A 20,761-nucleotide genomic window follows, 5' to 3' on the forward strand; every position below is an offset into this window, starting at 1 on the left:
TAACTTCCATTGTTTATGCAGTTCTGAGCATGCGCACATAACCAAGAACAATGGATTAACATAGTAAATCTGCTGCCACCTAACATCCCAAAAGATGATGTAACCATGTTTGGCATGATGTTATTTCCAACTTGAGTCCGTTTTTTCTGATTTTGTTTACCCTTCAAAAAAATAACATAAGGTTTTATTTTTGAGACCTGAAAGAACCTACAACCATGTGTAATGTAGGTAAGCCTTTACTAGATACAATGTTTCTCTGTTTGTTGCAATAGTTTGTTTTAATTCAGCAAAAAGCCCTACATTGGCTTAGGAACATTGGTTTTCTTTTTTACCAGTCAGGCAGATATGAGTTAAAAAGTACAGACACATTTAATTTTTCAAAAACAAAAAACAAAAACTTCATCAACACATTAATCGTACAAAATCTAATCTAACTCTTGTATTTACCCAACAATATACATATACCCATCAAGAATTATAGGAAAAATATAAAATTTCAAAACAGTAGCAGACTCTGTGTAATTATGTTTTTCAAGTGCTCAAAATGGTGCTTCTTCAGTTGTTTTATTGTACAAATACTTGCGCTTAAATGTGGACCAGTAGTTCAAACGAGTTTGCACCAGAACAGTCTGTGCAACCAGTGTAAGACATATTAGACCAGTTCATACCAGAAAAGTATCTACAGTTAGTGAATGTGTGCATTAGTTCAGACTAGCACATACTGGCTCAAACCAGTTTACACCAGAACAGTCTGGAAATTTAGTAAAAACCAGTGCAATTGTGTAGACTAATTGTCACAGCTAATTTTAGACCCGGCTCTACTTCTGAACTGGTTCTATGACCCTGTTCTACTATACCAGTTTACCATCAGTATTTCAATGAAGTAGTTTAGACTATTGCTTCTATGTTGGGGCAAAGCATGCCAGTTTTCAAACAAGTGCGTACTAAAACAATCAGTTTACTTGTGTAAACTGGCTCAGACCAGTGCAAACCGGTTCAAACCAGTTTACCAGCCAGATGTCATGTTTGAATTAATGCTTATAAGAAGTGCAGCCGTGCAGTAAGTTTCATCAGTCGTCAGAAAGTCAATAGTCCTTTTCAACATAAAAAATAATCTCATTACATCTTTTATAAAGAAAAATTGCATTACTCTCGTTTATAAATACCATACAATGACTTTTTTTGTTAATGGAGATGAAAAACAATTGCCTCTCTATAGTATTTGTATACTTGCTTTACAGTTTATAAAAAATATATATATTTCATTCATCCCGATTAATTAAACTGCTAGTCCAGTCTCGTAATCGTTGACCAAAATACTTCCAGAGCAATCTTATTAATGACCTATCGATCGATAAAGTATTAACACCAGTAAAATCGATCCTTTAAAATCCACTGAAATTTTACACGAAGCCTACAGGAAAAAAATCTACACCTAATTTATCTATCCACACTCCCACCATAATATGGTAAAGGTAAAATGCAACATTTCATAGTTTTAAATGAAACAAATCCTGAATCAAATTATTTGTATTCAAATGAGTCATAACCCATATCAGAATAAGTCACACTTCAGAATATGGCGAAAAACCCGCAATTTTTTTTGAGTGGTCGAAAGTTTAGATTAGTTCAAAAGGAAACTCACTACATTGGGTTGTCGTATCCAGCGTTGGTGGCGCCACCAGCATTGTACAAGACAGCCGGTTCTTTGCCCGCTTCCACACCGCGACGTTTCTGATAACTGCTGCCGTCGGGGTTCAGGCGCCCACCGAAGGTAGTGTTGTTCTCCTTGTGGGTGTTGTAGGACTCCAGACGGAACTTGCCGAGAGCTGGGCCCCAGTTCTCGCGGGGAGAGGACATGGCCTCCCATCGCTGCCAAATACAAAGTGAAAGAGATTGTTATTAATAATAATAATAATAATAAACATTTCTATGGTGCTCTACAATTAACACAGCGTCTCACAAGAAAAACAAAATAACATAAGTAGAAAACAAAAGAAAATTACTAGAGGCTCTCAGTGGGGAAACAAAAACGTTTGGAGAGACCGCTTGAAGATCGAAGTAGACTCTGCTTCTCTGATGTCACAGGGCAGTTGGTTCCATAGCTTAGGAGCTGCATTGAAAAATAGATTGTCTCCAGCCTTTTTATAGGAGCGAGGAACAACCAAGCGTGTGACGTCAGAAGCAGAGCGGAGCCTTCTACGGTCTTCAGAATGACCAGTATTGTAGAGGATGAAGTTTTCTGTGAGGTATTTTGGTGCTTGACCATGAAGACATTTGTAAACATACAGGAGGATTTTGTATTTGATTCTTTCTCGTACTGGCAGCCAGTGAAGAGATCTCAGCAGGTCAGAGGAATGTTGTTCTTTGCCACAGGCAAACAGAAGCTGAAGTTAAAGACATGATTGATTTCCTTGAGGACTTTGGTTGCCAATCCAAAAAATAATTGTTGTGGATTATTGTTGTGAAGTTAAACAAATAATTTAAAAACGGGCGTGGTCATCTTTGGCACTGTACTTTACAGCGGTTGTTTCAAATAGTTCCAAGGACTAAATATCACACTCATTGCACAGACGCCTTCTTTGTTAGGTATATAGTCGCCCTCGGTGTGCTGGAAACTTACCTCAACAATGCTTCCAGGACTACGGATGAACTCAAAGATCCAGATGACTGGTATCCAGATCAGGGAGCTGAGGATCATCATCCAGCCGATGGCTCTGGCCCAGACAGGGTAATCTCCGTTGTACGTCGGCTCAGTCCAGTTCATCCAGTTGAACATAAGGACAAACTGGAAAACAGTAACACAGATTTAAGTTATATCATGTGTTTGTGTCCCTGATTAAACTGAGACATCGACTCTACTTATCATCCTTTTTTTTTTTTTAACCATCCCAAAATATTAAAAAAATTATTTTAATTTGTTTTTGTTTTATTAAATATTTTATTTCTAAGATCAAACTCATAAGAAAATGAAGATACAACCATGTTGGGCACCCCAGATTGCAGAGTGGGGCTTTCAAAACCAAAGACTAAAGTGTGTAAGAAGGCTTCTCACTCCAAAGTTTTCGCTCTTGCGCTCGCAAGCTTTAAAGTTTTGCACTCGCAAGCTTTCAAGTTTTGCGATCGCAAGCTTTCATGCTTTGTGCTCAAAGCTTTTAGGCATTCTGCTCGCAAGCCTTCTGCGCTCGCAAGCTTTGACGCTTTGCGCTCGCAAGCTTTCAGTTTTGCGCTCGCAAGCTTTCACACTTTGCGCTCAAAGCTTTTAGGCATTCTGCTCGCAAGCCTTCTGCGCTCGCAAGCCTTGACGCTTTGCGCTCAACAGCCTATCACATCCCTGATCAACTTACGCAAAGGAGGGCCGGGGTGAAGACACACCAGTTGAGAGGCCACCAGACAAAGAGTGGGAAGTCCACCCATCCATCGCCGATCATCGTGCGGATGTCGTTCTTGAATCGTTTGACACCATAGAACCAGCTGATTGCGATACATTCGCAGAGTCCGTAGATGAGCAGGGCGAAGCCGGCTCCGTAACTGTCCATGAGCGACACCCAGTAAGGTCCCGCCTGTGAAGAACAAATCATCCAAAATGGACAGTGTGAACTCGGGAGTTCATAGTGCACTAACAAAAGGTTAACTCTAGCAATTATGTACCGATTATAAAAACATTTATCATGAACTGGTTTGGGTTTTTTGTTTTTGAGCTATTGATGTTCCGTCAACCCTCGTTATAATGAGCACTTTTTTAAAGAGGTTCTTCTAACAAAGGGTACATTATGAATTCCTGATTCCCATTTCGACTTTGTGTTTCTTTGTTTTGTTGTCAACATTCCTGTTTGGAAGAGGTAGTTTGGTCAGACCAAAAAGGGAGACATAGGTATCGTTCACACAAGGAGCCTGGCTGGAAGAGCAAAATGCACTACCTTCCCAATTTTTTTTACAAAGAAACTAAGGTTAAGTGCCTTGCTCAAGTGCCAAGACCTGTAATTAAATCCACACTAAACTACCTTGGTTAAGATGAACTGGTCTGCTCGACCACAACATGCCACAGCCTATCATCAGAAAGTCTTGCACCAGGACAAAAAACCATCGGAAAGGGACATTTACGGTTGCTATAAGTTGTACAGGTTTTGTGGTGACGGGTCACAAAATATTGACAAATATTTAGTGACAGCTTCCGGGGAGAAAGTGACTGTGACTTACATTGGTGACACATGTGAATCCAAGGAGAAAGCCAATGCCACAAGCAGTCAGCATGACGTAAGTCTTCTTCTTACGGAGGGATGGTATCTCATCTACTATGGCCGTTACTACAGTCTCCATGATGGTGAACTAAAAAGGCAAAGAGAAAAAAGACTGTTCAGTCAAATCAATCATGTCGCCCGGTAAAAACCAAAATTAATATTCGTTATCCCCCGATGCAAATTAAACATCTCTTTCATTGTTGCGGTACCCGCTGCCAAAACATAGGATTCAAACTGCCTCTAGCTACCGGGCGACATGACTGTGGCGTTCAGTCATATCAATCATGTCGCCAGCAGGCGGGATCTCATCTTCCCTGTCCTTTGTGCAGGCAACCAACTCTGTTGTGTTCTCTTCCCCCAGCATCTCACAAGTCAAAAGGGGCGATGCCTCTGTTATTATACACAGAGCAATCCGTTGGCCTTCAGCCTCGCTATATTTGTTTTTATTCCGCTTGTGTAAAAACTAATATTAAACAGTTAATATTTAGTACTACTATATAATGTTTACAAAGCTAAAGGCAAGTGTGAGGAACAGATATTTTTTCAAAAAGATATCGCCGGGATAGAGAAAACCTGGCAGGATTCTGTCGAGATCCCGACTACTTTTTCTATTATATGGGGAATGGGGTTCTAAAAGTCAATTCCAATAACATTTTGAACATTGGAGGGAAGATCTCTTTCAACATTTTTACAAATGAGATAAATTGGCTTACCTGACTGTCAAGACCGAGGGTGAGCAGCATGACGAAGAAGAGGATGGCCCAGAGTGGAGAGACGGGCAGACGAGCCACAGCCTCAGGGTAAGCAATGAAGGCAAGACCGAAACCTAGAGCATAAACAAGATTGAAAAGAATATATTAAGCGAGATATTGCTTTTTGTTTTTATCGATGAGTAAAAAAAAGAGGCAGTCAGATGGAAATCTTTTCCCTTTTCTTTCAAATAAGATCCTGGTAAACTTTTGAGTGGTGTACATTCAAGAAAAAATACTCATCTGTTAACTCTCATTAAAGGCAGTGGACATTATCGGTAATTACTTAAAATAACTTTTAGCATAAAAACTTACTTGGTAACTAACAATGGAGAGCTGTTGATAGTATAAAACATTGTGAGAAACAGCTCCTTCTGAAGTAACGTAGTTTTCGAGAAAGAAGGTATTTTCCACGAATTTGATTTTGAGACCTCAGAATAAGATTTTGAGGCCTCGAAATCAAGCATCTGAAAGCACACAACTTTGTGTGACATGGGTGTTTTTTCTTTCATTATTATCTCATAACTTCAATGACCAATCGAGCTTTACTTTTCACAGGTTTGTTATTTTATACATATGTTGAGATACACCAAGGTAGAAGACTGGTCTTTGACAATTACCAAAGGTGTCCTGTGCCTTTAAAGCTGCATAATCCTAACTTACCTTGCTCGACGACTTTATCAACAGTAGTGTTGAGCTCTTTGGCCATAAAGCCAAGGATGGAAAAGATGACAAAACCAGCGAAGAGGCTGGTAGCGCAGTTCAGGGTGGCCACTAAGACGGAGTCACTGTGAAAGTCAGTGAAAGTCAAAAAGAAGTGCATTTAAGTTAAAGTATACTTAATATATAATAGTTTTGAGGCAATGCATGGTGAGGTATCAATGTATATTCAGATTGCAGGTAACACCATTTATCTTCAAGTAGGCTTGAATCCTTGTTTCTGATTGGCCAATCCAGAAGCGCAGAAGCACTATATTTTTACGTATTTCACTCGCGCTTGTGTGATAACTTATCTTTTTTGCTGTGTAGATTTCGTCTATGGAAAGTAGGCTTTTTTTTTAATTTACCTGGGCGGAAGAGGAAAATCAGCCAGGTACTATCATACCTGCCGGACAAACGCAGCACAACTCAGTAAAGTCTTGTACAGTGCTTACACCACATTGGCATAAGGGTAAAACTAAGACTCGTCCGTTCAATTTGTCAGCTTGTTAGCAATTATGGCACCTTTGAACGGTTGTATTACAAAAAACTGTGTGCCTTATAAATTGTATATTATTATTACTATTATTATTATTAAAAGCCCAAAAATATTTGTTATCCTGAATGCAAAGATTAACTATACATTCTTGAAGATGCACTGTTCCAACTTACAGGTAGCAATTGTTGTGGAATTTGTTGTAAGAGGAGAGGGTGATCAGACCACCCCAGGCTGCGCTGAGGGAGAAGAAGATCTGAGTCGCAGCATCCAGCCACACCTAGCAACAAGGCAATAATCAATACATTTATCAATACATCATACAGTAATGGTCAATCAATTAATCAAATAAGTCATATATTTGACCTTTTTTTTTTGTACAGAACTCTGGTAAGTTACATGTGTACTGAGTGTATCGTGCTAACACACATCGGTGTATTATGGGTAAAAACAAAAATGAATATTCTTTATCCTGATGCAAATTTAACACCTATAAAATCAAATAATTGTCAATCAACCAATAGCAATAGTCAACATAATACTGCGATTGATATATCATAACAATTTAGAGCATATAAATACATAAATCAAAATAGATTCAATTTAAGTCAATAACTAATCCGTTTTTTTTAATCCATCAAATGAAATAAAAAAATGTCATAAAGCTGTTAACAGAAAATACTGCTTGATAAATTTCTTTGCTAAGCGAAATTGATTGGGACACCAGTCACAACATTACAAATAAACTTCATGTAATTTTGGCTGATAAGCTGTTTCTTTTAAGCAATAATTGCCTGTGCTTAGCAAGTTTTTGAAATTGGATTCTGGTCTAACCTGTGGTTCAGCGAGTCTTGACCATTCGGGCGTGATGAAAAATAGAACACCATCGTAGTAACCATCCAGCGTCACCCCGCGAATCAGGAGAATGACCAAAACCACATAGGGGAAGGTAGCGGTGAAGTATACAACCTGGGAAGGAGGAAGATAAAGGGCCACGTTATAGAAACTTATGGTCAATTAATTTCAACTAGATCTCAAAAAGGGTAATTTAAATGTTCGCATGCAGTAAACATTGAAACATTAAAAATATTAAAAACAGTTGTAGGGCTATATACAATTACAAGGAAAACCAATAAAACTCGCACAATATCCATGAAAAGAAAGGGTGTCTTCCCCATTTAGCTAGCCTTTGTACCTTGCCAGATGATTTGATTCCCTTGATGAGACACAGGAAGATGATGATCCAGGCTAGGAGAAGACAGAGTAAGAGCTGCCAGATGATGGTTCCTGTCTCGTTGATGGAGTCGGCTTCTTGCAAGACGTTGAATCTGATAAATAATAATAATAATAATAGTAGTGGCTTCTTATACAGCGCTCAGGTCCGTCACGCAGTGACGCTCATGGTACTTCAACATTATTACCCCTGGTCACTGGGCCTGAAATCATTCCTTAAACCATCTCAGCTCCCTGGGGAGTATACAGCTTGTGCCGCCAAATATGTAGCGACTAAGCTAATCAATCACAATACCCATCTCTGCCCTCACAGGTACCCACTTACCCCTGGGTGGAGAGAAGCAATTATAGTGTGAAGTGTCTTGCTCAGGGACACAAGTGTCAGGACCGGGATTCAAACCCACACTCTGTTAAACAGAATCACAGGAGCTTGAATTCGGAACTCTTATCCCATAAACATCACATGTGGATTTTGATTTAGTTTTACAAATTTATATTTGTTTATTTAACTTTTTCAAGCGCCGGCCAGTGGCTATCGACTGGTGGACACTTTTGTAATTACACAAAACAATTGTTGTCATGACAAATTACTTGGTACAAGCGATGGAGAGCTGTTGGTAGTACAATGCTTTGTGAGAAATGGCTCCCTCTGAAGTAACTAAGTTTTGAGAAAGAGCTAATTTCTCACTCAAATGATTAATTGGTTCCAATTGGAAAATGGAATTGTAAAATTTTGGTAATTCTCCGAGGAAATATTGTGTTTAAACAAAATGGTCACAATTGGCTGAAAATGATCACAAACCAAAGAATAAATTGTCTTACTTCCAATATTCTTCACTGGGACGAGATCTGTCATCTGCAAATGGATCCAAAGTTAAGCTTGTATTGTAGCTACCCCCTTCCTCGGTGATGTTGTACTCTGCCAAGCCGGCACTATCCAAACTGCTGATTTTGATGCACCTTTTAAAGAAGTACGCAAAACATAATTATAAAATTGGCTAGTTAGCTCTGGAAGACATTTAAACAGGAATATGACAGAATTGATTTTCGCTGACAAAGCAGTTGCTAGCAGTGTACGCACTTTATGTAATCCACCATATACTTAAACTGACAAACCTGTAAAAGTTTAAGATCAATCCAATCAATTTCTCATCAAATATGACGTATTTCAGACAGAAATATTTCAAAGGATGTTTTTTAACAATCATCATCCTTAGACTATGTAAGTTTTATGTAAATCTGTGATCTTAGAAAAGTTTTTTCTTACTAGTCTTATAAAGTTTCTTTAACAAAGAATAATCTTGCTTAGCTATGGTCTGCCAAAACACCATATGATTGAGGTCGCTATTAAAATGTGCTTTTGGTTATGGCTCAATGTTTAAAATTCTCATTTTTTAAAACACAGTCCTTTTAAGAAAGTTTCTCGGAGAAAGAATTCCTACTTTTGAAGTCGATGACAAAATATTGAGTCAATGGATTGATCAAGGGTTTTAGGAAACAAAATGAAAAAACAGCCATTAAAATCTGCTTTAATTACTGTATCAAATGATTCCATTACTTTAAATGTTTTATCAGCAAAATTAACTTTACTTTGGTGCTGTTTACAAAACCTTTGAACAGAAAACCAAAAAAATTGAATTCGTTCCAGATAAATTTTGGGTAAACAAATCCAGATAGCTAATTATAGCCCACCTGTTCTCTGGTGTAATGACACCGCCTGCTCCAAAGCAATCTTCAACGAGGACTGAGCAATTGCCGGTATTCCACGCAGCACCGCAGGTGATCCAGGGCAACTTGGCAGTCATGGACGCAAACATGTAGTAAAGCGTGTACATGATGATCACATTGTAGTAGATACCCACATAGGCAGAGACCACCAACATTCCATAACCCACACCTGAAATCAAATTGAAAACACAATGATCAATATGGGTGTGTCCCACTTTTGACCACACCCGACCCATGGTAGCACTGATGTGAACGAAGCAAACATGTAGTAAAGAGTGTACATGATGATCACATTGTAGTAGATACCCACATAGGCAGAGACCACCAACATTCCATAACCCACACCTGACATCAAATTAAAAACACAATGATCAATATGGGTGTGTCCCACTTTTGACCACACCCGACCCATGGTAGCACCGATGTGAACAAAGCAAACATGTAGTAAAGCGTGTACATGATGATCACATTGTAGTAGATTCCCACATAGGCAGAGACCACCTGAAACCCACACCTGAAACCAAAATTCAAAAACTTTAAATGCTCAGGAAGGGCATGGAGGAACCTCCATGGGAAGGGCAAGTCCCTGTCTTTGCCAGACCTAATTCACGGATCTAGATAGGGGAAAATTGCTGGGGAGAAATATTTTCATAGAGGGGCGTGTTTCACTTTTGGCCAAACGCTTTGTGCAAGTCAGGGTTGCATAATAGGGGACAATTGCTGAAACTTTAAATGCTTTTCACTTCACACTACAGATCAAAGAAGGGCATGTCCAACTCTATGGCCGCACTCTTTTTTCTTTTTATGCAAGTCAGAGGTCTAAATAGGGGGAGATTGCTGAGAGGACATTGAAATGTTTTTTCATTTCCAAACTTCCAGCTTGTTAACGACAAATTTTTTATTTTTTTTTTAATCTTCTGAAGAATATGAAAAGTGTGGTGTGGTACTTCAAATTGAGTAGATGGAACACTTAATTTCAACAAAGATAAAACAAAGTTATACTTGTTTTTACCTCAAACTAAAACCTTCCCAACTCATGTAGAGATTATCATTACATGGTGTTTCCGCAAACCTTATTATATAAAATGGAGTTTCTTTCAAAACCATGTTTTTACCTCACACAAAGATTGGTTTGGTGTTGACCCTGCCTGGAACTACATGGAGGCCTTGGTGCCCCCTCAACAGTTTCCCATAGACTTTCAGATTTTTTAATCCACAGATGTAATTCCAGGCCTGGGATGACATTAAACAACGAATACAGTTTGGGTACCATTGGAGAGTTTTTTTTTTACACCATTAGCATAAGCACAGCAATGTACACACCTATGGCAGTCCTGTTTGGGTGAACCCTTTGTTAAGCCAAACAAAGACATTATTCAGCAAACCTGCCCCTCAGCCACCGTCTTTTTATTGAATCTGCTGGGTCATTGTGTGTACACATACTCTGACAAACAACCATTGAGCAAAGCTTGCAAAACAGAGTTTGAAACTAAACCCTTCCCAACTCATTTAGAGATTATCATTACATGGTGTTTCCGCAAACCTTACTATATAATATATGGAGTTTCTTTCAAAACCCAGACCCTAACAATGACCCCAACCAGTTTTGTAAAGTCTTTGGTTGAGCAGGAAAGGCACTGTGCCAAGCACCAAGTTTCCACAATGAGAAATTGCAAGTTAAATTTGAATAATGTTCTGGTACAACGACTTTTGCCAGAGCCAAATCTCAAAAAGCTTTTATGCATATAAAATACTGCTTGACAAATTACTTTGCTCAGCAAAAAAATGTATCAGGCACCAGCGAAAACATTGCAAACTTAATTTAATTAGGGCTGGTAACCTGATTTTGGTAAGCAATACTACTCTGTGCTTATCAAGTTTTTGTGCTTACAGGCTTTATATAATTTTCTATCACTTTTTCAATTGGTCCATGAACACAAAAATAGTGTCTCAATAATTCACAAAACCTCTCAGCAAAGTCTATTGTTTTGAAATTGAATCTTAAAAAAAAAAAAAAAAAACCCCAACACCTTTTTGTCATTTTTGACAGTAGGTGGGGCCTTTGTACTTTGGTCAAACGCTCTTATCTATCCTTTTGTGAATTCACAGCAAAACAATGTTGGCAGTTGTTCAACTTCACCACATTAGCCGGATCTTGCGGCACTTCTGAAGGTTGGTAGGGAGATGCACAAGGGTTGTGCCTTCAAATCAGTGGTAACTTTTTGTGTTTTCAAATCGCAATGCCACCAAACTTTTTTGAACTTATTTAACTGTGAGTGACATTGCACTATTTGTTAAAGATGTACACAACAGTTCGCAAGAGTTGGCAAGAGTTTACACAATTTGCAAATTAAATGCACAGAAAATCAAATCTTTGACTGTTTTCTTGGTAGCAATTTGTGTTTGAAAATTTATGCTCTCACATTTGTTTGAATTTAACTCTGCGAATACAGTGTCATCATACCATGGTATACACAATGAAAAAAAACTGTCAAACAAGGGTGCACACAATTAGAAAATTAAATATTGCCCACCGTAATCTATTAATGTGCTTTTTCTGAATTGTTTTGACCAGAAAGATTCCTTTGCTAATTTGTTGGCCCTTTTTTGTTTTTCTTGGTTGTGAAAACAAAGTGAATGTCCTCTACCACAGAATTGTTTTTGTCAAACAAGGGTGCACACAATGTGCAAAGTAAATGCCAAGCAAAATCTAAACCTGTTTTTTCTGGGTTTTTTTACAAGAAAGATTCCTGTGCCACTGTTTTTTTTTTTTTTTTACTTTATTGCGAGAACAAAGTGAAAAGATTCCTCTACGACAGAATCCTACAGAAATTGTCTACCTTTCTATGGCGGTACTGCAATCGCACATTTGACCGGAAATACCCATCTAACTTTGTTGAACCACCACACAGAGTGCAGATGGACTATTAAAATGATTCAGAGGTCAACCGAAAGGCATTTATACAATAAAATAATTTGTTTAAAATGCACAACCGCCAAGCATTTTACCTCGTCCCACAAAATTACTTTTTGCACTATACAAAATTTCCTTTCGATCAAGTTCCAGTTCACCGAACATTCAATTCTGGAAAAAAATATCAGCTCACTTTCTTTACATTCAAATGAACACAGAACTCAATGCAGAGTATTTTATAGTCCTACAGGACTTGATGTTTACGGTTCAGTGACGTTGCTCTACATAACTTCCAAAACCTTCAAACTACCGGTAATCTCCTCAAACAACAATTAGTTGGCTACAGGCTTATTCACCCATCCATCTTGGACTGTCAGATTGGTAGTGACTTGAACTTTTTGAGTGATTTACTGTAATTCTTCATCACTTCGGGAACCATGCTCAAAGAAGATACTCATAACCACATGGTTTTTACCACACAATTCATCAAGCAATGCTATATCAAACTTACCTCTGAACATTGGTACGGCTCTCCAGCAGGTGATTGGACCTTGACTGCAATATTGACCAAAGCTGACTTCAAGGAAGAACAAGGGTAGACCGGCAAACGCCAACATGATGACGTAGGGGATAAGGAAAGCACCTGGGTAGAAAGAGAAGACATCGTTTATAATTTTTCAGGTCTTGAATTCACCCACGGCACCCACAGTGGTGCCTGTCCTTTGGCCATGGTGCCCTAGTTGGAAAGTTCCAATCTAATTTACATTTTCCTCATAGAGGCACCCCCAAAAGGCAGTGGACACTATTGGTAATTTAATTACTCAAAATAATTGCTAGCATAAAACCTTACTTGGTGAAGAGTAATGGGGAGAGGTTGATGGTACAAAACATTGTGAGAACCGGCTCCCTCTGAAGTGACATAGTTTTCGATAAAGAAGTAATTTTCCACGAATTTGATTTTGAGACCTCAGATTTAGAACTTGAGGTCTCGAAATCAACCAGCTTTTGTACATATTTTCTTTTGAAGTTAATAATGCTGTGAAGTACTCAACAAACAAAAACATCCTGCCACTACCTTTTGCATTGGATATGAAATAAATTATAATCGTATTTACTCAAATGAGATATTCATTTTGATAATAAAAAAAGAGGAATAAGTGGGGTGGGGGGGGGAATGGACCCTTCCCCTGAAATATGCTAATCACATTCACGCATGCGCACAGACCCTTTTGGTTGGCAAACGCCATAGAATTGTGCACTAAGCGGACGCGCAATCGCGTCTGCATCACGCACCCATTAGCCGTGTACAAAACAGCGCGATGTTCCCTCATTTTGCCAACCAAAATGTTATAGTGCGCAGGCGCTATGTGCAATTTACATATTTCATGGGAAGGGTCTATTGATAACTCACCTCCTCCATTACGGTAGCAGAGATAGGGGAATCTCCACACGTTCCCGAGGCCTACAGCGTACCCGGTACAGGACAAGAGGAACTCAAACTTGTTGGACCAGTTACCTCTCTCCTCGTTCTCATCCCCATCACTGGACTCGACCAGCTCAACTTCACCCTGGAATACAAACAAGTATGGATCCAAATTAGTTATAACCCAATTATACTACAACAAGCCACAGGAGACAGCAAGCCACAGGAGACAGCAAGCCACAGGAGACAGCAAGCCACAGAGACAGCAAGCCACAGGAGACGGCAAGCCACAGGAGACGGCAAGCCACTATTGGTGTACCTCTCTTTGCCACAAAATGCCACATGAGTGACTGTGGTGACTAAACCCAGAGTACAATAAGCCACTATTGGTGTACTATCTCCTGCCCAACTGGCCATTGCTACAAAATGCCACAGGGGACCATATGGAGACAACCAAGTCAACCGTACACACAAACCACTATTGGTGTACTGGTGTTGCCCTTGACATAAATGGCCCATACCACAAATTACCACATGAGACTGTGTAGACAAAGTGCAAATGGTCCACTCTCCGTCTATTTTGGCTCTTGCCACAACATACCACAGTAAGACTGTGGACAACTTCTGCCCAACTGGCCCAAGTATTAAATGTTCTCCTTTTTTTATATATCACTATCAGACTTTCCACAACGTACATCTCTACAGTGCCAAAAAGTAAACTTCCAGCTATTTTAAATTGGGTTCCATCATGCATGTCACATGCTACCAGGTATTACGACATATAAAAGGTGTGAACAGAAGCCTGGCTAAAGCTAACAGCCAAAGTTGTAGAGCTATATTATAAAACCAACATCAAACAAATTTGTGTTCTCAAAATGTCCTTGAATTGATGACATAACAAAACCTGGAGTGAGTCGGCCGTATTTTAGCAGCTAGGCGTTCAGTGGAGTGGTATGGTAGCACAATAGCAAATATTTGCCGCTGTGAATGAAAGGAACCATGGGTGTGGGGGTCGGTTGTCCAATGCATGTCTATTCAACTGGTTAGCTGAATCACCCATAACCACTGATTCAAATAAAGGTTTGAAAAGTAATGTGCACCAGTCAGCCCTCCTTGTGAAGAGTTCATCAGCTTCATTCTAAAGTCCTGAATCTCATCACTGCTTTGTGTTAATCTTTGATCTTTGTTTGCTGTCCTTCCTGACTGGAACATAATATAAGGACAGCAAAAGGCAAATCATTTCTTTCGACAGGAAGAATTTGGACAGTGAGTTGACTTGGACAGTCCTAGTTAACAAAAGTGGACTGCAACCAAGGAATTTAAATTCTCCAAGCAAAACACCTGCAAAAGTGTGTAGCTCCGAATATAACCTTTGTTTTGTTGCTTGTTTTTGAAGGTTTACATGAAACTAAAATATTTCACTCCAAATAACACATTTGTTTAAATCTACACAAAATCTAAAATCTGTCATATATATTCCTAGTCTAGACTCACACAAATAAATTCCCTAATACATTGTACTTTGCCACACCATTTTGTTGTAGTTTGGCGTCTTTCAAGCAAGAAAAAGAGTTGCAAAATGATTAATTATTCTGATATGTTGATGAGAGTATATTGAAAAGAATTTAGTCATCCAACTTTCCAGTGGCCTCCTTTCCCCAGCCCTGTACGCAACTCCATAATAATAAACTATTGAAATATTTTCTTTACTTATGATCTGGAAGGTCATTTATTTACACAGAAGGGACAGTCACTATGACACTACCATGCTGTAGTGTGGACATTTTTGTTACGCAAATAAAAAACTCTGACCTCGCAAGTCCTTTGTATTGACAGTAAGCAAGTACAAACCATGTACAAACTAGGCCAACTAAATATTTGCCAGCTATAACCAATGTAATGTGGGTAGTGTTTCACCCTTTAGCATGAATTCATCTTTTGTTGTTTTTTTTTAATCTTTGTAATTTAATTTAGATTAATGAAATATTGCCGAGGACATTTTACTAGTACTTGTCCATCAACTTCTGTTCTCTAACACCCATAGGCTTAGGGGACAATAAGGATATATACTTCATAGGCCCAAATGATTTAACATACTTTTCAGGCCATCCAAAAGTTATTTTGCTGGGTTTTTTTTTAAGGCAAAGTTGGTTTCTTTTCAATGATGAGCTCAGGAGGGACCATAAAAAATGAGATAAAACCTAATTTTAACATGTCATGATTAGTTTATTTGGACTTCCAACATGCAACTTCTTTATATATCTATATAAAGAAGTCGTCTAGACAACTACAATTAACAGTTAGTTAACACGCACTTTGTAGAGTCACTACAAAATAAGGAACACAAGAAATTTATTTTTAAATTTCATAGAACGTTGCACAAGTTGGATTTCTTTGGCCATGTTGTTTTGCTGTAGATTTGCTCTGGTGGCTGATGTAAAAACGAAAAAGGCTTAGCTATAAACCTGAGAGAGTTTAGTCCAAAATCCTGTCTTAAAATTAGTTAATCACCTAAAGTACCAAAGCACCATTGAAGACTTTGCTGGATTTACAAAACTACTTGCTTCATGGTCATTCTTAACAATGCTCCCATTTCTTGCCAGCAAAACTGTTGTGTGTAAGAAAACCCTAAATCCCTAGGACCTTTGGCTCGGCATACCTCCCAAATCCTTATTTGTCCCCACTAGACAACTCTCGTCAGATTATCTTCTTTTTTTACTTTTAAAATGGCATAAAACAAGAGCGCTGAAAAGGGGCTTGCAAACTGAAACCAAAGTTTAAATTAGCCAAAAGTGCGACCCATTTGCCCCCTAACTGTTACCCTACTTTCGGGCTACATACATTGTATGAGATGTATTGAATTGGTGGCAGTGATTGATTACATTTGCCATAGGCTATTCAACATTCATTGCTACTACCATCACATTCAGCCATTCAACAAATTATCTCATAGAAAACTTTTAAAATGGCGAACAAGAGCGCTGAAAAGGGGCTTGTTTTTGCAAACTGAAACCAAAGTTTAAATTAGCCAAAAGTGCGACCCATGAGCCCCCTAAAATGTTACCCAACTCCGGGGCTACATACACTGTGTGTGATGTATTGAATTTGTGACAGTGATTTATTACATTGCCATGGGCTAAATGAAGTTCATAGCTACTACCATCCCATTCAACCATTCAACAATAACAGCAGATTAACTCATAGGCTATTTTGTATGTGAGTCTAAAATTATACATGCTGCCAAAATCTTTTGGAATCGGAAATATTTAAAGCACCTTTCACTTATCTAGGATTTCACTGGGTTTTTTTAAGTCAGATTCTTTCCCTTTTTGGTTTTCATCTAAACAGTTCAATAGTCCAACTTGAGGTGTTTTTTTACACAATTTAGCAACATTTTTAACAATTCTTGTGCAAGATTTCATGATTTTAAAGATTTTAAAAATAGCTTTATATCTTGAGGGCAAGTAATAACAAAAAGTTACTTTTAAACCTAAATTTACTTTGCATTTATAACAACAATTTCGGCAAGATTTCATGATTTTAAAGGTATGAATAACAGTACTGATGAATGTATAACCTCAATAACTTGAAGGCATGATTGACAAATCAAAAAGTAAACCCAAATTTTCTTTGATATATACCCACAACTGTTTCACTCACAAAATTATACAAACATGTTTTAAAATTGAAAATGAGACTTATCGAGAGATAGGATTCATGAGTAAATCAAATTGAATACCTGGAATAAATAAACACCAATTCACCCAAAATTGTGACGAATTTGAAAAAAGAAATAATTGTGTCACAAACATTTAATCAAAAGCAATTTCTCATTTGAATAAATAAGATACTTATCTATTTCACAGTGAATGAAAAAGTGAGTCAGAAAACGAATTTCGCCCTACCCCCCCCCCAAAAAAAAAACAAGTCTTTACACTCGTTCAATAAAAGTCAACCCCGACTTGTTCAACAAGTTTCGTTTTGTTAAAAATAAAAGTTTACCCAATTTATTTACACATTTTGTAGATATAAGAAGACATTTGCTGCCAATAAGCTGGCAAAACTGCCCACTCAAATTACCACACGACAAATTATGAACTTTAGTAACCAATTAAATTTACGTGTTCAGTCAAACCACACAATAGAGTAGACCAACCCAATGGAATTGTGTGAAAAGTATGACGCAGTTTTGTGAAGCTTCAAATCTTTTCTAGTTCTTTTAAATGTTGTCAGTATATCCTTTAATACTTTAAATCTTACCTGATAATCATCAATTTCTTTCCCCATGTTTGGTTGCCGACTACTCGTCGAATTTCGGAAGAGAATTCAAAGCACTTTCTGGGGTCTAGCGAGTTGAATTGGTATACGACTTCATAAAATGGCGACGCCCTAAAAATGAAGTTCCACTTTAGCCCCACTGCAAATCTATTTGTACACTCTTTCTGGTTCCGCTTCGGTGAACGGCCTCAAAGAGAGCCCCTTTTCACCCTCAAGAACTGTCTTTATTATGGTAATTTTTCAAGGAGGCTTTCCGGCCGAGTGAAGATGCTTTAGAATTAGTCATTTCGTTTGGTCAACTTCTATTGTAGGGACATCATGCAGGCCTAAACCAATCAAAGTTTACTTGAGACTTTTTTTCTTTTTTTGCGGTGGAAATTAACTAGCGCCACCTTCCGGTTGGCAAAAGTTGAACTTTTTGGGGGAGGGGGTGGGGGTATAATATTCAAATTATCCTGTCAAACGTGACCACCCCCTCCCAACGTTGACTTGAGCGGGAAGTGAAAAAGCACACATTAGGCCAACTTTCATTAATAAGTAAAAAATGTTTTAAATAATTAAAATTATTTTTGTTCTGTTGATGCAAAAGCTCACAGTCGTCTGCTCAAAATTGATAAGATCACTAGTGCATTCTTTGTATGGGTCTGATAAAAAATACTTTTGTACCATGTTTATTTTGCAACTCATAGTAAATCTGGTTTATTTATCAAGCACTTTTCATTTATTGACCAGAACAGTGATTTTAACAAAATAAAGATTTTAAAGAAAAAACGGTCTGTACTTTTCAGATTTCCTCAATTATTTTTGCTTAAAGATAGGCCTACTTTTTAAAACAAATTCGAAATCCCTAGCCCTAACCGTAACCCTGACCCAAAATCGACAACACAAAACAAAAACAACACAATCAACAACAAAAACATTTAAGAATCACAAAAGTTGTAACAAGAGCTTTTTCTTTTATTGGAAATGCAAAATCTGTATCAATCAAAATTTACATACAGAATGTATTGTCCCCCATCACATCCACATTGAGTCAACTGAGGATTGAGTATAAAAACGCTTTTTCCTCCAGATTCAATTACAATTCATCAACCTGGAGAAAAAAATATTTTAAAAATTACCCTAAATTATTTTTCGCAAAATGCTGTAAAACAATGTCCCGAGATACACTTTAAAATGAGCTCCTTAAAGCATTATTAACTTATTTTGAAATTGATTTATTTGTGTGCTCAGTCAAATTGGGCCGGCTCTATAATCACAATTTTGCGGGAAATTTCACAAACAAATACTTGGAGATAAGACCTACAAAACCGTCTGCTAACTTTGAAAATTATATAATTTAGAATACAACATTGAATAAAAACTGACGTTGACTAAAAGTTGCAAGTTGAAAATAAAGTAGAAATGTGCAGGGTGGCTAATTATAAATGATAAATAATAATAATAAATTAGTACAGTGGACTTTTGTCAGAGTGCCGCCATACTTGCCAAGTGCCATGTGTGATAGGAACTTGGGTCTCTACTTCAGCCCAAAAAGTAGCTTAGCACAACTGTGCTCGCCAGAGCACCGGACAAAAATGTCATTTCACAAATCCAATCTGTGCTAATTTTGGCTTGGCTCAGGGGAAAAAAAAGAAGGTCTAAAGCGACATTTTCTGCTCAACCAGCTCTATGAAAATGGGCCCTGATCTGTATCAATATAATTGAGATTATAAGACAAAATGGAGACACACTGACGTATAAGCCAGTTCAAACACACACTATAATCAAAGGCTGTGTCCGGATTAACAGCTTGGGCATTGTCTAAGGCTATGATCGGCTAAAGCCAGTAACACTTCAGCATGTATGGCACTGTAGCCAACAGCCATAGCCTGAACAAAGCAATTAATCTGGACACAATTCAAACAAAAAAAATGTAAACAAAACATATACATTTAAAGAAGATAATTTCATAATTAAATTTACAGTACAAGAATTTCCAGTATTGATACAAACATATCTAAACTGTACAGAAATATTAATTATTCATTATTGGAATGCAATTATTAAACTCACGCAAAAAAAACTGTTCCTAAAATATACAAATATTGGCAACTTATTCCTGTACTATAGTGCATACAAACAAAATATTATAGAGGAGACATTACATAAATGTGTAAAAAATGGAATTTTCTCCAAGAGATAAGAGGAAAATGCTAGTTAGTGTACCCTCTTAATGTAAAACAGTGAAAAACCACTTGTTTTGTCCACCATACCACTCTTGCAAAGAGCCATATGGCGGACAACTCTGTTTAACGTGAAAGACGGGTACTTTCAACTAGACTTAGAGTGAAGTTCATTCCAATTTCACCCAAAAAGAGTGACACAGATTGACTTTCACTCTCAAAAGAGCGAAACTTACACCACTCGGACAAGAGAGTGAAATTTTCACTCTTTTACATTAAGATAGTACTCTTTTTCTAGAGGCTTATGAGATGATTGGGCTGGGCCAAATTCATTAGGGCTGTTTGGGATAAAAATACTAATTTGTTAGCTTTATGGCAGAGAAGGTTTCATCTCATTGGGTTGTCTTGAAACACAATTTTACACATTACTTGCTTACGTCTTTTCTCCTCGTTACTTCCATCTTCCGGGCACAAAACAAATTGTTCTTTATCTTGAATACAATACAGTTACATCCATTAAAATATCTCAATCTTGCCTTGGTGTGATTTGAGTAAAATCTTGCTTTCCAAAATAATATATTTGTAAATATCTTGCTGAAAACATTTGGTCTACCAAGATATATACATTTATTATATAATATTTTATCGTAACTTTGTAATAAATGATACTACTATCAAGTAGTCTATTTTCCCTCTCAAGTTTCCAAAACCATATCTAAATATATTATTATATAATAAAATTTGTTGTCCATTACAATATATATTCTGATGCACTTCAAGGCAGATGTGACCCCTCCCAACCCCACCTCTGCCCCGCCCCCAATTAATAACTCTG

The 20,761-nt window shown here is 37.7% G+C and overlaps 1 protein-coding gene across 1 annotated transcript in view; it reads right to left on the reverse strand.

The window, feature by feature from the left end:
- Positions 1-324: 324 nt before the first annotated feature.
- Positions 325-20,761, reverse strand: part of LOC117303359 — a 40,163-nt gene continuing 19,726 nt past the window's right edge. Inside the window, exons 15-27 of the mRNA XM_033787531.1 lie at positions 13,472-13,628; positions 12,572-12,703; positions 9,111-9,315; positions 8,241-8,378; positions 7,381-7,513; positions 7,020-7,154; positions 6,362-6,465; positions 5,654-5,778; positions 4,955-5,067; positions 4,201-4,329; positions 3,348-3,563; positions 2,624-2,788; positions 325-1,872 (exon numbers count right to left, since the gene is read on the reverse strand). Of these exons, the coding sequence (XP_033643422.1) occupies positions 1,645-1,872; positions 2,624-2,788; positions 3,348-3,563; positions 4,201-4,329; positions 4,955-5,067; positions 5,654-5,778; positions 6,362-6,465; positions 7,020-7,154; positions 7,381-7,513; positions 8,241-8,378; positions 9,111-9,315; positions 12,572-12,703; positions 13,472-13,628 (1,980 nt within the window). The 3' untranslated portion in view covers positions 325-1,644. The remainder of the gene's footprint in view (positions 1,873-2,623; positions 2,789-3,347; positions 3,564-4,200; positions 4,330-4,954; positions 5,068-5,653; positions 5,779-6,361; positions 6,466-7,019; positions 7,155-7,380; positions 7,514-8,240; positions 8,379-9,110; positions 9,316-12,571; positions 12,704-13,471; positions 13,629-20,761) is intronic.

Source organism: Asterias rubens, chromosome 19 (genome assembly GCF_902459465.1).
Source record: "Asterias rubens chromosome 19, eAstRub1.3, whole genome shotgun sequence".
Classification (NCBI taxonomy): domain Eukaryota; kingdom Metazoa; phylum Echinodermata; class Asteroidea; order Forcipulatida; family Asteriidae; genus Asterias; species Asterias rubens.